This window comes from Calliphora vicina, chromosome 4 (genome assembly GCF_958450345.1).
Source record: "Calliphora vicina chromosome 4, idCalVici1.1, whole genome shotgun sequence".
NCBI lineage: Eukaryota > Metazoa > Arthropoda > Insecta > Diptera > Calliphoridae > Calliphora > Calliphora vicina.
In genome coordinates this window covers 54,498,600-54,516,949 of record NC_088783.1, presented here as the reverse complement: position 1 = coordinate 54,516,949, position 18,350 = coordinate 54,498,600, and the positions used below count along the sequence as shown (strand labels likewise).

General features: G+C 33.4%; 1 protein-coding gene across 4 annotated transcripts in view; it reads right to left on the bottom strand.

Annotated features, from left to right (window-relative positions):
* Positions 1 to 18,350, bottom strand: part of rdgA (retinal degeneration A) — a 333,538-nt gene that overhangs the window by 10,279 nt on the left and 304,909 nt on the right. For all 4 annotated transcript variants that reach the window (XM_065510459.1, XM_065510457.1, XM_065510458.1 and 1 more), the window contains 5 exons: positions 8,715 to 8,841; positions 4,047 to 4,377; positions 3,798 to 3,978; positions 3,320 to 3,729; positions 2,962 to 3,255 (listed from right to left, as the gene is read on the bottom strand). In XM_065510459.1, the coding sequence (XP_065366531.1) occupies positions 2,962 to 3,255; positions 3,320 to 3,729; positions 3,798 to 3,978; positions 4,047 to 4,377; positions 8,715 to 8,841 (1,343 nt within the window). The remainder of the gene's footprint in view (positions 1 to 2,961; positions 3,256 to 3,319; positions 3,730 to 3,797; positions 3,979 to 4,046; positions 4,378 to 8,714; positions 8,842 to 18,350) is intronic.

Genomic DNA, 18,350 nt, shown 5'->3' with positions numbered 1-18,350 from the left:
TTTTCTGAAGACAAACAACGACTGCCATTCTCACCTAAACGAATTGATGAAGCAAATTATTACTATAGTTTGAATTTAGCATGAGGAGTAAACAAACTAGAATATGGTAAACAGATTTGATGGATTATTATTCGATCCATGATGTTTTTAGGGCCCACATTGTATTCATAACATTCATAATATTGTAAGGCATATTTTCTATATAAAAGGAAGCTGTAAAATCCCCACGATTTCCTGATGACAACAAAATTCAATGATTTTCGCTCTTGTCTTAACGAGATGATAAATATTGTTATTAACATCACTTCAATTTCGCATGAGATCGACATTCAGAGAAATGTTAGACAGAAAGATATATCGAGGAAGTTGAATGATTTTAAAAGGTTATGCATTGAAAACCAAACAATTCAACAATTGTCGTTCTCATCTATTGTAACAAACATACTAAACTATGCTTAACAGATTTGTAGGATTGTTATTAAATAGTTCATGAGACGGCCTAAAATTCATAACGTGGTTGCTATTGTAGTAAATCTGCTGTTGTTGAAACTTGCTCCCAGTGGAGAAAACTGGTTATAAAACTTTTGGTGGAAAAAGCTGTCGCTAAATTACTAATCTTTTGTCGAATGTGTTTCGGTTCCTTTCATAGCGATGATCAAATTGACGTGGGAAAACCACTAAAAATAACTCTGCTTTATCTAAAGCAAACTCCTGCAGTATTAAGAACTAAACCAGCAATGCTTGCACGGCTCTTAGGTCTGGGAACATAACGTCAAGCTGACGCAACCGGAGGAGTCATCCAAATACGAGGAGAGCATACAGATGTATGTGCAGGATCCATTTGATCGCAACTCGTATATGACAGCTTTGAACGACATTCATAGAGACGCCATCAATAATTAATGTCGTACTTGCAGGTCGCCCACCACCGATAGCAGACACCGAGAACAAGAGTCATTCTGGCATTCTGTGTGATACCCTCCACATATTCAACTGTCCAGCCAGCCCTACGTCACTACATCCAGTGGATTTATGGATCCACCCAGCAGAAGTAGCACAATTTCTTGGACGTGATATTGCAGAATCCCCAGATTAAATTTACTTACATGAGTCCTTAGTTTAGAGCATAATCTAATCCATAGTCTTGTTCATTGTCTAAGGATTGAGATCGAAAAATCCTTAACATACGTTTTTCCTTAATACATTTAACCCAAGTATTATTTGGTTTAGGTAGAAGGAACGGTCCACATGATGTTTCTAAAGCCAATAAATAGAAAGCATTTTCAAAAGAGCTCCCAACACATGCGGCAGGAAAGCAGTCCGGTTAGCTTAGAACTCGGACTATTTGGTACGAAAAATTAAAGCCAATGCAGGTTTGAAAACATACACAACTCAAACAGTTCCTGACAGGAACTCTGCTAAAAATTTAGTGGCCAAAGACAGAGGCCAATTGACGAAAATTTTTCTAGAAAATTTTTCGCAGCTTCTGGGTCTATATTTTTATGTTGCTGATGCTCGAGGGAATGTTGTAGAATAGTTTAGGACCCAAAAAGTTCTTCTGCGTCAAAAGAATGCTAAAAATTTGTTAAAAAGGCCTCTATAAATACCGAAATTTACATCAAGGAATGTTTACAACAAAATTTTGATTCCATTCATAAGACTTCTAAATGTGTTCACTTATTTTTGCCCCAATTTTACATTGTGTCACTTGGTAAGCAAGGTCTTGAGTGGTACAAGAACAATAATGTGGTATTTGTACCAAAAGAGGCAAATCCTCCAAACTGCCTGGAGCTAAGAACAGTGGAGAGATATTAGGCTCTTGTTAAAAGAGAATTGAAGAGCACAAAAAAGGTGTCCAAAAGTGTGGTAGATTTTAAACGGAGACTTTGTTCGAACAAAGTGACAGAAACTCTATAAAATCCTTAATGGAAGGGTTTCCGTAAACGGTTCAGAAATTCAGTACTATTGATTAGAACTATAAAAATAATATTTTTTGTAATAATAATTTCAATCAAATAAAAAAATAATAAAAACTGTTATCCAACATTCTTCAAATTCTTGTAAAAACTTCTATAAATATCTCGTTTTAACTTAAAACTTGTTTAATTTAATTGTCACTTGTCTCAAAATTAAGAATTATATCCTCAAGTAAAGGGTCTTCCGAACTTTGACAGTTTGATGAAGCTACATATATATGTTGAATTGGCTGGCTAGTTCATAGTCTACTCCATAGTTTAGATCTTTAGGTCTAGTCTATAGTCTTGTCCATAGTTCATAACATAGTCCATAGTCTAATATATAGTCTAGTATATAGTTTAATCCATAGTCTAGTTCATAATTCTGTCCATAGTCTTGTCTCCATTCTAGTCTACAACCTAGTCCATGGTTTATTCTGTCATCTAGTCCATAGTCTGTTCTGTAGTCTTGTTCATTTATCCAACATTCTTCAAAGTCTTGAAAATTGTGTAATTCAATTGTTGCCTCTCTTAAATTTTACAATTATTTCCTTTCTGTCCAAGTATATTACAATAAAGACAACAAAGTAAGAAAACAAAATTTGTATTTTACTTGCAAGTTGTCTGTTCAACAATGACCAACAGTTCATAGGAATATTTACTTGGCAACTGGTTACTTGAGTGTGTGCATGTCTGCATGCGTTTTAATTAAGTTTCTTTTTTTTTCGAAATGATGAAAGAAAAACCTTTTACACACATGTCCCAAGCAATTGCAGGACATTTCATTAAAGTTCTTATACAAGAACTCGTGCCATTGAGACTACAATTATTGCCACTGTCTGTCATACACGTACTTAAGAGGTGGTGGCGATAGCAGTAGCACTTGTCGTATTAATTTTTGGAATATTCAAGAGGAAATAACACAAATAAATACTTTTAAAGCAACGTCTCCTCAGCTCTAATTTATTGAGTGTGATGGGTGGTTAATGGCAATTGAACTACTTACTGAACATCTCCACGACCCTGTTTACGTTTGGCAAGCATAACAGCCTTATTTAATAAATCCAATTCAATGATGCAGGGCTTAACACGGCATGCCTCGCCGTCCACTTGCATGGGTATCGTTTTGGTGGTGACAATGCGTGCCGTACGGCACTGGCAAATGCAAGTGCCATGGAGACCAGCTTGCAGCATGGGCAATTGATAGGTTGTTAGGCCAACAACCTCGATGAGACCATCGTCTATGCTGGGTTTCGATTGACCAAACGAATCATTCCAAGGATGAGTGCCACCGCCATAACTGCAAGCAAAAGAAATTACTTACATTAAAAGGAAACAAAATAATTATTTTCCCTGCCACTCACCTGGGAATATTTAAAAATAATACAGCATGACAGCCAGCATCTTTTAACTTTTGCGTATAATCTGTGCCATCGCACTCCAGTGTAACCCATTGTGAGAGATTGCGATATTGTCTTAGTATTAAATCCTTGCCACCCATTTGTCCATAATACATTTTATTACGCAGACGTGAATTAAAACGTTCCGGATGGGCCTCGCGTGCCTCATGAAACTCTAGGGCAATGTGGGCATCCACACCAAATGAGAAATAGTTATTGATCACATTCAAGGGTACATTGGGTTTGCTGCGTTCCACATTGTCATCGGGCACATCCTCATTGAGGCTAACTTTCAAGCGAAATCGATCCATAAGAACACACTGGGACATGCCAATTTCACGTAGAATTTTACCAATGGGCTCGTCCGTGTAACCCTAGTAAAAGGAAACAAATCTTAATGAAATTCTTCATAGAAGATTTTTTAATAATTAACAAAACTTACGCCTCCCCAACCTAAGGCTCTGGCCAAATCATTGCCGGTACCTAAAGGTAATACTCCCACAGCTGGTGGGGGTTGTATGGGAGGGTTTAATTGATCTAGAACGGATAGAACCCAGCCCACAGTACCGTCACCACCACAAGCTAAAATTCTTAGATTGGGAGTTTTGCGGAACAGTTCCAAACTAAAAGAAAGAAAGATTTATAGTTTTAAATGCAGTATTGCTTTTCAATATAATCCTCTTTCACTTACCCCATTTTAGGACCGCCTTGTGTTAAATCAAACACTTGCCGGGGATTTAAAAGATGCTGAAACTTTCCCAACAACTTGACACCTTGATTGCCACCAGATTTAGGATTAATATAAACAATGACCGGTATTACCTCCGGCGAAGGTATGGGCTTAACAATAAAAGCCCTTTGCTCCTTGCGCTCATCCTTTTTGCCCTTTTTACTAGCCACTCTGGCTTTTTTACTCGAAGCATTTGGTTGTTTATTATTCACACGTATAGATGATTTGAAATTACCCTTGCTGGGTAACTTGACAATCCATGAAGGCGGCACAATGATGGGGGCATAATTACCTGGAATTAAAGCGATTAAAATAGAAATCAAGCACATTTCCCTATTAGCTAAACAGCTAACTATTTCTATTTCTAAATTTAGATTTCATTTTATGCACACGTACTTATTAGCTAAAGTACCTGCAACATTATGTGGTGGCGGATGACTGACATTAAGTGCGAAATCATACAGTTTAACTATGAAACTTTTAAAATCAAATGCCCCACCACAGCGTTTAAATTGAGTATTGTATTGTTGTCACAATCACACACCTCAAACACCTACAACACACCCATGACATTACAATGTTATTTTACAATATTGTGTTTGTTTGTTTGTAAATACATACTTAATCCACAGGATCAAGTGTAAAATTTTACATACTAAATGACAAAAACAAAGCTGTTTTTCACTTGTTAATCAAAATATTTTCCAAGTACTTTGTATTTGTGATTTGAAAACTTTTAATTGACAATCTTTTTGTTTGACAAATTGTGGCATGATGTTGATGTATGAGTGCTGCAACATGTCATTGTTGTTTGTTGTGTTTGTGGTTTGGAATAACTTAAAATTGTTTGGTACAGTGACAGGAAAGTACATACAAACATACATACAAAATTGGAAATTAATTTATGTCAGAAAATGGAGTCTAGCTAGTCCAGCTCATATTTTAGTTCATAGTCTAGTTCTTAGTCTAATTCACAGTATAATTCATAGCCTAGAACATAGTTAGGTTTATAGTCTATTTCATAGTGTAATTGATAGCCTTGTACATAGTCTACTTCATAGTCCAGTTCATAGCCAAGTTCATATTCCAGTTCATTGTCTAGCTCATTGTCAAGTACATAGTCTAGTTCATATTCCAGTTCATAATCTTTTTCATAGTCTAGTTCATATTCTAGTGCATCTTCCAGTTCATAGTGTAGTTCATAGCCTAGTCTAGTTCATAGTCAAGATTATATCCTAGTTCATAGTCTAGTTCATAGCCCATTTCATAGTATAGTTCATAGTCCTGTTCATATCCTTGTACATAGTCTAGTTCATAGTCCAGTTCATAGTCTAGTTCATAGTCCAGTTCATAATCTTGTACATAGTCTAGTTCGTATTCTAGTTCATAGACTATTTCATAGTCTAGTAATAGTCTACTTCATAGTCCAGTTCATAGTCTAGTTCATATTTCAGTTCATAGTCCAGTTCATAGTCAGATTTATAGTATAGTTCATAGCCTAGAACATAGTCTAGTTCATACTCAGGTTTATAGCCTAGTTCATAGTCTAGTCCATAGTCTACTTCATAGCCCAGTTCATAGTATAGTTCATAGTCTAGTTCATAGTCAGGTTCATATCCCAGTTCATAGTAAGTTAATATTCCAGTTCATAGCCCAGTTCATAGTAAGTTCATATTTCAGTTCATAATCAAGTTCATAGTCTTGTACATAGTCTAGTTCGTATTCTAGTTCATAGACTATTTCATAGTCTAGTTCATATTCCAGTTCATAGCCTAGTTCATAGTCTAGTTCATAGCCCAGTTCATAGTATAGTTCATAGTCCATTTCATATCCTTGTACACAGTCTAGTAATAGTCTAATTCATATTCTAGTTCATAGTCTAGTTCATAGTCTAGTTCATAGTCTAGTTCATAGTCCAGTTCATAGTATAGTTCATAGTCTAGTTCATATTCTAGTTTAAAGACTATTTCATAGTGTAGTTCATAGTCTAGTAATAGTCTACTTCATAGTCCAGTTCATATTCTAGTTCTTATTCCAGTTAATAGTCTAGTTCATAGTCTATTACATAGTCTAGTTCATATTCCAGATCATAGTCTTTTTCGTAGTCTAGTTCACATTCTAGTTCATAATCCAGATCATAGTCACGTTCATAGCTTTGTACATAGTCTAGTTCATAGCCCAGTTCATAGTATAGTTCATAGTATAGTTCATAGTCCAGTTCATAGTCAAGTTCATATCCTTGTACATAGTCTAGTTCATAGTCTAGTAATTGTCTAGTTCATATTCCAGTTCATAGTCTAGTTCATATTTCAGTTCATAGTCTTTTTCGTAGTCTAGTTCACATTCTAGTCCATAGTCCAGTTCATAGCCCAGTTTATAGTATAGTTCATAGTCAAGTTCATATCCTTGTACATAGTTTAGTTCATAGTCTAGTAATAGTCTAGTTCATATTCCAGTTCATAGTCTAGTTCATATTCCAGTTCATAGTCTTTTTCATAGTCTAGTTCACATTCTAGTCCATAGTCCAGTTTATAGTCACGTTCATAGCCTTGTACATAGTCTAGTTCATAGCCCAGTTCATATTATAGTTCATAGTCGAGTTCATATCCTTGTACATAGTCTAGTTCATAGTCTAGTAATTGCCTAGTTCATATTTCAGTTCATAGTCTTTTTCGTAGTCTAGTTCACATTCTAGTTCATAGTCCAGTTCATAGTCACGTTCATACCCTTGTTCATAGTCTAGTTCATAGTCAGGTTTATATCCTAGTTCATAGTCTAGTCCATAGTCTAGTTCATATCCCAGTTCATAGTATAGTTCATAGTCCAGTTCATAGTCAAGTTCATATCCTTGTACATAGTCTAGTTCAAAGACTAGTTCATAGACTAGTAATAGTCTACTTCATATTCCAGTTCATAATCAAGTTCATAGTCTAGTTCATATTCCAGTTCATAGTCTAGTTCATAGTCAAGTTCAAATCCTTGTACATAGTCTAGTTCATATTCCAGTTCACAGTCTTTTTCGTAGTCTAGTTCACATTATAGTTCATAGTCCAGTTCATAGTATAGTTCATAGTCTATATCATAGTCCAGTTCATAGTCACGTTCATAGCCTTGTACATAGTCTAGTTCATAGTCTAGTTCATATTCTAGTTCGTATTCTGGTTCATAGTCTAGTAATAGTCTACTTCATAGTCCAGTTTATAGTCAAGTTCATAGTCTAGTTGATACTCCAGTTAATAGTCTAGTAATAGTCTAATTAGTAGTCCATTCATAGTCAAGTTCATAGTCTAGTTCATAGTATATTTCGTCTAGGACATAGTGTAGTTCTAGTCTAAGTGACAGTATATTTCATATTCCAGTTCATAGTCTGGTTCATAGTCTTGTTCATAGTCAAGTTCATAGTATATTTCGATATTATAGGTCATAGTCTAGTTCATAGTATATTTCATATTCTAGTTCTTAGTCTAGTTTATAGTTTTATTGATTTTCTAGTTCTTAGTACAGTTCATAGTCTATTCCAGATTATATTTAACAGTCTTGTACATGGTCTAGTTCATAGCATAGTATGATTTATAACTTCCCCACTGTACCAACTACGTGTATTTACAGAACAGTAAACAAGTATTACAGTTCATCCATAAATTTTCTATTCAAATGTTTGCTAAAAACCTCATGCTCGTACGAATATTCTACAAGAAAAGAAATCTTCGTACAATATTTTTCAGATTTCATTATGCTGATTATTTATGCAGATAAATGCAAGCAAAAATAAAAAAAAAACATATGTTTGTGCAACATCTACGTGCAACAAAAAAAAAAATAAAATCATTTTAACATGCAAATGATAGCTGTGCATTAAAAAAAAATATTGAGGTTTTTGTATATTTTGTTGCTCTTTCCCATCATCATCTTAGATACCAGATTGTAAGTACATTTATGCAAACAAGAAATTGGATTAATCAGGAGAGTTGAAAGTTGAGTTTGTGATTCTGAAAATCATACTCATTTAGTAGTGTTATATTGGTATCATGTGTTTGGTAGCGTATGCAGTTTAAGGAACTTAATTTTGAAAATATATTTAGTATACACATATGTATGTGTTCTTGATGCGGGTTTTATTTTCACATCTAAGCAAGATGATTCTCTTATGCATGCTTGCATCTAAGTGTCGTCATATACGTATGTATGAATAATATTAAATTATTGAAGAAAGTCATGTGAACCCACGCTGCGTATGAATTTTAAATAATGCATTACTTATTACTCATACGCCATGGCGGGGGAATATTGTAGCTTGTTGGCATTTGAACATATATAAAAGGGATATGATGACAATCAGTTATGTTTTGAATATAGAAAATCTATCTTTAAAGCAAATAAGTTTATGCTATGAGTTTTGGTTTTTTGCTATTTTGATGAATGTTGAAATATTTTAGTATATATTCGTAGTTTGCAGTAGTTGATTGTGGTTTAATACAAATGTTTTCAAAATCTTTATTAAAACTTTATTTTTAAAATTTGTTTAGGTCCTTTTTATTAGGTTTAGCAATACGTTTTAATACATTTCGAAAACAAATCACGAAATTTTACATTAACAATTTTAAATTAAAAATTCTTCTACGAACTTACCCAATTTACATTCTTCGCCAATTTTTGATTGATTAAAGCACGATTCCTTATTGTGATACACCTCATGACACCAGGCGCATGACAATGCAACAATTTCTTTGGAACCAAATAATTTTCCTTGCACAGCCTGCAATAAATCCAAAAAGAACACAGAAAATAAACAATAAAATACAGAACTTTTTCCAAAAAATTTAATTTAAATAAATAATTTCCTGAAGCCTTTTCTGTTAAGATGGTATTTGACAAATAAACACACGTAGTATATAAAATGTAAAATGGAAGAAAAGAAAGACAGGCAAGAAATGCATATGTTTTTATTGCAATAAAACTGTTGCAACATTGCAACAGTATAAAATGTTGCTGGAAACGTGAGACAATAATAATAATATCGTTTCTGCAAAGTGCCACTTTATTCTAAGACAATGTTCATTTTAAATGAAAGAAAGTATTATTGCATTTTTCATTTATGGTTCAAGTTTTACTTCTTTTTTTTATAGTTAAGCATCATAAAAAATATAGGAAAATACAGGGAGATAGTTTAGTGAGTGGTGTTTAAAATGCTGTGTAAATCCTACGTGCAAAAATTTTATTGTTCAGGGGTTTTTTTATTTTAATATTTTTTCACATAAAAATCGTTAGTTTATTGTTAAACGTGAGTATTTTTCAGGGAATTATTTGTTGGTGCAAATAATTATTTTAAATTTTTTTATTTTTTTTGTTATTTAATATTTTTAATAATATTAAAGGATTTGTGCATAAAGATATAAATTTGTTTGTATAATGACAGTTTTATTATAGATTTATTTTGTTTAATTCTGGTTAATAGGAAAAACCTATTAAAGTTACTTAAATTTGCATTTATAATTTTAAGCAGATTTTTAATAAATTTGATTTGTTATGAGGAGCCGCAGAACAAAAGGTACTTTTTCGAATTTTTTTTACAAATTGATTTTTTGTTTTTTTTATAATATTTGTGTTGAAATCTTCTAGAAAAATAAATTTTCCAAAATGTTTAAATTTTCAAAAAAGTACCTTTTGTTCTGCGGCTCCTCTTATAATAAAACAAGTAAGAGAGCTATATAACCTGCCGAATCTTATATAACCTTCACCAAATTATTATTTAAAACTAGTTGATCGTCCCGACTTCGCCCGGTAGCATTTACTAATGTTAGTTCTTAAAGTTTCTCCAACACGCATACACCTGCCTGTTATTATTTATTTCCAAATAAAATATCTAAATTTTTATTGCATACTTTAGGGAGCTTTTTTTATACAGTTGACTGGGCTCAAAAAAATTAAAAAAAAATTTCCGATTTTTACCCGGAATTTTTGAATTTTTTTCTTTACTAACCATATCCTGAAAATTTCGAATCGATTAAAAAAAAATCAGCCAAATCGCTCCAGCCGTTCTCACGTGATGCCATTACATACATGGACCATTTCATTTGTATATACATTAGAGTGGGTCAATTTGTATGGAGCCAAAAAAAATGCAACACATATAAAAATTTAAAATATTTTTAGGTAAACAAAATTTAATTTTTTTTTTTCAAAAAAGTTTTTCCAAATTTTTTTAATTTTGATTTTTTTTTTTCAATTTTTATAATTTTGTTTTTGGAATCGTTGCAATGGACTTTGAAATATCTATCATTGGATATCCATATTGTCTATATAAATGACTTAGTAATAGAAATAGCCAGTTTTTTTCCTTATATCTGAGCCATTTGTGGGCCGATTTTCTCGATTCCCGATACATTGATGTATCAATCATGTTTTTTAAGTTATTTAAGGGCTACGGAAAATATATTTCAACATACAGACGGACAAACGGATATGGCTATATCGACTCCGACATCTATAACGATCCAGAATATACAGTGGTTGACAAAATGAAAACTTTTAAACTTCTGCAAGAAAAAAGTGCAAAACGAAAATAATATTTAAAAGAACGATGTAAAAAACATCCTGTTTACAGTTATTTTATTTTATTTTATTTTATTTTATTTTTAAATTCTGGTAATTTTTCACAATTTCTTTTTCTAAGTTTTTCGCATAATTGCTTTTTTTCAAAGTTAACGAAAATGGCTAAAGTTAAGATTTGTGAAGACTTAAACAATAAAATAATTAACGATTTTAAAACTGGTTTAAAACAAAAAAAGTATCTGTGACAAATATTCAATAAATAAATCAGCAGTTTCAAAAATTATTAAGAAATTTCGTGAGACCGGTTCTGTAAAAACTCAACATTTAGGTGGAAGACCTCGTAAGACTACTCCTAGACAAGATAATTTAATAGCGAGAGAGTTCAAGAAATTCCCAAAAATAACTCCTCAAGAGGTTGTTAATAGCCTAAAATTTGAAATAAGTACCCTAACAGTTAGTCGCAGGACAAATGAGGCTGGTCTTGGTTGCTATCGTCCTGTGAAAAAACCACTCATTTCTAAAAAGAACCGTTCTGCTCGTCTACAATTTGCCAGGGATCATTTAAACAGGTCGATACAGAAATGGAATACTGTCCTCTTTTCCGACGAATCCAAATACAATTTAAGAGGCAGTGATGGAGGAATATTTGTAAGACGACCAAAGGGAAAAAGATTAGATCCAAAGTACACAAATAAGACTGTAAAGTTTGGCGGTGGCAATATTATGGTATGGGGATGTTTTTCAGGGCAAGGTATGGGCCCAATTCATATTATAAAAGATACCATGACAGGTATAGGATACAGAACCATATTAAACGATGTTATGTATCCAAAAACTGAGGAAAATATGCCGCTAGTTTGGAGATTCGAACACGACAACGACCCGAAACACACCTCTAGGTCTGTAACCGAGTGGTTACAATCCAACGAGGTAGTATTTTGAAGTGGTCTGCCCAATCGCCAGATCTCAATCCCATAGAAAATCTATGGGAAATTGTAGATCGTAAAATAAGGACCCAAAATTACACAAGGAAGAAAGATATATCGGAGGCGGTTATAAGGGAATGGCAAAATATTTCAAAGGAGACCATTGACTCTTTAATTGGTTCAATGCATCGTCGATGTGTAGCAGTTATAAAAAGTAAGGGATACCCAACCAAATGTTGAGTTATTGCTAAGTTTAGATCATATTTGTTAAAATAATACCTAAGTTTCCATTGTTTTGTCAATGCCATAATAAAGAATTTTGTTTTCTCATTTTTAGAATTTAATTAATTATGTCCTTTGTTAAATTAAGTTAATAAAAGTATACAAATAAAATACTACAAAAATTTTAAAATTTTTTAAAAAATTATTTCAGATTTTAGGCCACTAATGAAATATTTGGAAAAGTTTCCATTGTTTTGTCAACCACTGTATATACTTTTTGGGGTCGCAAATGAAAACTGTAGAATTGCCATTGATGGCGAAGGGTATAAATATAAGAAAACAAGTGTCTGTCTGTCACAAAGACAGCTCCCTGAACGAAATTAAAAAAATCTCGATTCATTTGAAGCACGAATTTGTAGGTCTTCTCTGGAAAGTGCTTTGGAAAATATAAAAAAAAACTCCCAGATCGAAATTAATAAAACTCGATATAATCACCCCTATCGCGAACCAATATTTCACATCAAATATGTACCCTTTTCCCATTTCTCGTTCATCTACTTTGTTCACGTGAAATTTTAGATAGAATTTTATAAACAATAAGCAGCTGCTACGAACAAAATCAATTATTGTGAATGAAAAGTTCATGGGAATATCACGATAGCAATTTCCCCTTCGAGGGAAATGGATATTTCATGGGAACAAAATTTCACATGTTAATGAAGATAGAGGAGTATTTTGGGATATTTTGGGATATTTTTCAAAGTTTTTGTTAGCTATGACATTTTCCCATCTTTCTGGCAACATATGGATTCCGAGCCAAAAGAACTGCTCATATTTTGAGGCCAAGAACGAATCAAGCCAATTTCGGATACTCTGTTCCAAAGTGAAGTGTATCCCAGAGAGAGCGTTCTGCATCGATCGAAACAAATAGTATTCGGACGGGCACGGTCTGGACTATAAGGAGGGTGAGGCAAAACTTTCCAACCACTTCTTTCTAAATAGTTTTTAATAGGTATTTCAACATGCGGCCGAGCATTCTCATGCTGAAATATTACGGTTTCATGACTGTTCGAATTTTCTGGGCTTTTTCAAATGAATCAGTTGCATTCGGTACAGATTCCATGTGGTGGCCTGGCCAGATTTCAGCAGATCATAATTGATAAGACCCTTTTGCTCCCACCAAATACAGAGCATTAACTTAGCGCCATGGATATTTGGCTTTGGTGTCGATACGGCTGGTTGTTCGGGCTTCACATACGATCTCTTACGCTTCGGATCCATTTTTCATTGCAAGTAATGGTTCGATGCAAAAATGATTTTCTTTTATAGAGTTCAAGCTGCATTTCAGATACACAAAATCGTCTTTCATCCTTCAATTTCCCTGCATTTGGATGAATCCTGCTGCTTGCAAACGTTTTGAAATTGCTGATTGATCAGCTCCCAATGATTTTGCAAGCTCTTGTTGAGTTAAACAACAATCTTTATGGAGTAATGTCTCCAATTCTTGGTCTTTGACTTCTTCAAAATCACCACTTCTGAAAAACCATCTCTAGCACTTTGAAACCTATGCAACACATTCACCATAACATTTCCTATAGCGCAACCCTCCCTTTATCCTGATATTTACTATGACTTTAAAAACTAAAAACAAGTAAACTAAAAGTAAATTTGACTTTTTATTTAGCTTTTATCTAGAGTTAATAAAAATCTTTAATATTTCAAAGTGCAACCTTTAGTAGAATAAGTTTTCTTTTTGTTTTTCTGATGCCATTAATGTTGTTGTTTTAAATGTCCTCAAAGTTAAAAAGCTTTTTGCGTAAACACTCTCTCTCTGGCTCTCCCCAAAATGCTGACAATATCCTTAAGAGTTTGTATGTCAGAATAAGTGTGGCAATAGAAAATTATTATCTTCAGCTACAGCAAAATGTTGTTGCAACACAAACCAACAGCAGCCACTATCACTTGCAACGATAATTTGTGTGTAAACCTTCTCAAGGATTTAAAGGATAAGAAAAAACTCTCTCACAAACACACATAAAAAAACATAAAATCTAAAATAATAAGATGTGGGGAAATCGTTGCAAGATTGCTACAAAGATTGCAACATGAAATCTTGGCAAAAAAAAACACACACACACACTAGATAAAAAGTGTTGAAAAACTTGTAAAACTATTGGTATGGCAAATAAACCAGTGCATTAAGCTGTTCCTGTTCACTTTAACCACGAACATCAACACTGTAAATATTGTATTAAAGTACGAGTGAGCCACACAATATCTTTGGAAATCTATACCCCCAAATGAATTAGAACATAAAAGGATTTAAGTTACATATGTTTTTTTTGTAGATTTCTCACTGTTAGTTGTAACTTTGTTGGCATTTGAAACGATTGCTGAGAAATCTTATCAGTACAACGTAACAAACTAATAAAAATTCGGTAATAAAATATTTAACATCAATGAAAGGAATACACAGTATACAAAAAATACAGTATGGATAGAAGTACATGAAACATTAATTAAGCTAACTAGGGTTGAGATATTTGTTGGCTATCAATCCGGGCCTTTCAATATATCTGTCAAATCAATCAGAGTTAATCAACATTTACAAGCAAACGAATGCCATTGCACCTTATATTCTGGATACTATAACGACATAACGCTGAACGTTTATTGATTACAATCAACTCTTCGAAGATCCTAGACTACTTAAGGACTTGCATACCCTTTCCTAAGATGCTTCAAATTTTTGTAAGTCGCTGAAACTGTAGTCTCTTTTGAAATTCTGAAGTAGGTAATGTCTTGCTTGCACTCTTCGAGAGTATTCGGAGACCCATTGACCCATTAGTGACACATCTTTGGGATAGTTCAAATCATTATACATTCTTAGTCTGCGCTATTGTAGAGCCCAACAGAAGATCTTTTACCGATTCCTCGTTTTCTTCGTTCTGACAACTTCTGCAAAAATTGTTCATGGGTAACCCATACGTTGCGACTTACATCCAATCTTATAGGGCCCATTAAATATACCTATAATAAAACAGGTCGACTTTCTATCAAGCTTTTTGGATAATCTACAGGTGGTAATAGTAGACCACCTCAATAATATTGGATGTCACAACCAATATGAATGCACCTATGGGACACAGTTTTTTGTCGTTTGTTGATCATTCGTTGGAAATTTCATTGTCCCGGAATCAAATCTTATGGAACAAATATTAACTGGTGTAGAGTTAATATTTGTTCCAGGAGCCTGGTCAGAGATTGAAAGCAATTAAGAAGACATTTCGATTTTAATTTTGGAATTGTGAAGTATTCACTTAAATACGTGAGGATCAAACAGCTTTTATAGCCGGATATTGGTGAGCTGAGACTGGAGGATGTGTTTCGAATAGGTTGCAGCAATACAAACAATAGGGGACATTTTGTAGTGACCGGCAAAATTACCCGATTTTCCTTCTATACTTCTTTTATTGGAGTTATTTGGGTCTATGTGAACAATGGACTGTGGAAAGAGAATATCCTACAAGAATTGGAGAAATTATCACCTAAAGTTCACACAAACTGGCTGAGATATGAGGACAACCTCGATTTTTTACCTATTTTTTTTCTGGATTACTAAGTCATTAATATAGACAATATGGATATCTAATGATTTTCGCTAAATATAAAAAAAAAATTGAAAAAAAAACAATAAAAAAATTTTAAAATTTAAAAACTTAAAAAATTTTTTTTTTTTTAAAAAAAACGAAAAAAAAAATTTTTCCAAAAAATTAAAAGACAAGTGGAAAAAAATAAATTTTGTTTACCTAAAAATATTTAAAATTTTTATTTTGAAGTATAATTTGTGTGAAGGGTATATAAGATTCGGCACAGCCAAATATAGCTCTCTTACTTGTTTACATCTTGAATTATCAGTTCTTCGAGTGTTAGATCTTTCAGCATTATTTGCTAATATTAAAAAAATTCGGGCATTATGCGGAAAGTATTTACTCATGAATTATAATGCACAAACCTTCGAAGTCAAAAGACTTGTAGCTGAAAAGTTAACGACAACTGAGCTTCTCTTGTTACCTTTCATCTGCAAATCTTTCTTTCGAGAAATGTTTCAATGCGTTTTGATAATAAGTGGTCAAGGTCAAGTAATAAGGTGCTAAATTCAAAACTTAGACTAAACCAACAAATTTTCCAAGTACGTATATCACTTACTAAACAACATTTTGGAAGTTACATTTGAATATATGAAATTTTATTGAGTAAATTTATGTCTTTCCCATTATCCCATAGATTATTTGGCAAGAGAAGTTTCTTAATACGCTATATACAAGAAAATACTGATAATTTCCTTGTCAATCAAGTCAATGAGTCGATAATTCTTAATGATCCTTCAAGGAATTGTATTACATATTACTTGTAACACTGTTCATAGTGAAGTCGCACACACTTATGTATTGTTATTCCTTTAAACTTCCCACCTAACCAGGAGGTTAATTCTCGCGTTCGTATTATAAATAAATTTCGAATAGGTACTTCTTAACTTTATGGTAAGAACTTGGTTGTTATCGAACGTCATCATTATAAATTTCTATACATTTTATTCGAAGGTTCCATCCCGATTATGTCATATAGCGTAATAATAAAATGAGTTTTTTTTAATCCCGATAGAACTTTCGAAAAGGTTAACTGTCAAACGCGAACTCTCATACTGCGCTCACTTTTTGACATTTATAATCAGTATATTCTGGCAAATCATCATAAATAGATTGGCGTTTGTGCAACGCTACCAAATTATCCACATTTACTTTGTAAATCAATCATCGATTCGCGCAACTTATAGACGACTGTTTTATCGTAAAATTGTGTTCAGCGATGAGGATCATTTTTGGCTGGAGTTTGTAGGATCTGTGGAATATGGAGTGAGACCAATACACTACAGACTCCATTACATCCAGAAAAATTAAGCCGAAGCTCACTTTACGCTCAATGGAGATCGCTACCGCCCACCATTTCGTTATTTCGAAATCAGAAAAGTTAAAGAACACTTCCAAAAGAAGGATGGCAAACCCGTTTTCTTGAAGGGTTCAGTATTCGATCAAGTCTTGTACCGTCTTACCGTTGCCCTCAGTTTAGTTGGCATTGGTGGTATGGGCACTTGTCTGTACCCAAAACCGATTAGATGTCTGAACTCCGGCATTCATTGTGTTAAGCTTATTTAAGTAACAAACCAATGATTTTTTGTTTGAAAATATAGATTACATTGATGTGGTTTCAACAGGATGCCGCTACGTGTAATACGGCGAACGCAACCATCGATTTATTTAAATCAAAATTTGGCTTGATTTCGAGAAATGGTCCTGTCAATTGGCCTCCAAGGTCGTGAGATTTAACATCTCTTGATTATTTCCTGTTGGGCCACGTGAAGTCACTGGTTTATGTTGATAAATCAGCAACAATTTGCGCCTTGAAGGCCAACATTGTTCGTGTTATTCACGACATACGGCCAACAATTTTCGAAAAGTGACCCAAAATTGCACGTCCAGAATGCGTTTCATCAAGAACAGCTGCGGTGGCTGAACATCTATATATATAAAAATGAAATGGTCCATATATTTAATGGCATCACGTGAGAACGGCTGTAGCGATTTGGCTGATTTTTTTTATTCGATTCGAAATTTTTGAGGAGATGGTTTGTAAAGAAAAAAAATTAAAAAATTCCGGGAAAAACTCGGATTTTTTTTTTTAGTTCAGTCAACTATAATAAAAAAGCTCCCTAAAATATGCAGTACAAATTTAGATATTTTATTTGCAAATAAATAAGAACAGGCAGGTGTATGTGGGTTGGAGAAACTTGAAGAACTAACATCAGTAAATGCTACCGGGCGAAGCCGGGGCGGTCAACTAGTTTGAAATAATTTTCAAATGTTAATGCCATATATTGATCTTGTGGCGGAAAAAACTTCACGATATTAAAAACAAATCAATAGAAATATCAATCGAAATTGTTCGAGAAGTTTCGCAAAAGCTATTAAATTTTCGATTGTTTGGTCGGATGGGTTGTTGCGTGTGCGTGAGCCTTTTTGTGGGTGTGTGTTTATTTTTATTTTGTATGAGAAAAGAAAAGTGCATCATCATTATTTGGATCACGTTCGAAAAGTTCTAGTGTTGTTTTTTCTTCTATTTTTCTAGAGGTTTTTTTTTTCTTCTTTTCTTCTCCGTACATAAACAACGTAATGTTGCAAATACTGTTGTAAGTGTTGAAGTGCGGTGGCATGTGTTTGTATATTTTGGTTTATTTGTATAGTTTAAACGCACGACTAAACAGCTACAACATTTCCATATAAAAGTACAAATATTTCCATATATTTTATAGAAAGGGTATTTCATTAAGCGCTTCCTATATTTAAAGTTAAATAAAGTGTGTGTGAGATGTCATCGAAATGTTTGATGCGTTTAAATGGCCTATCGATGCCATTATGTATGGAATATAACATAACTTCGCCGAGTGGCACACATCCGAAATCTAATTTTCCATGACTCTGACTCATAAATCAGACTGAATTTGACC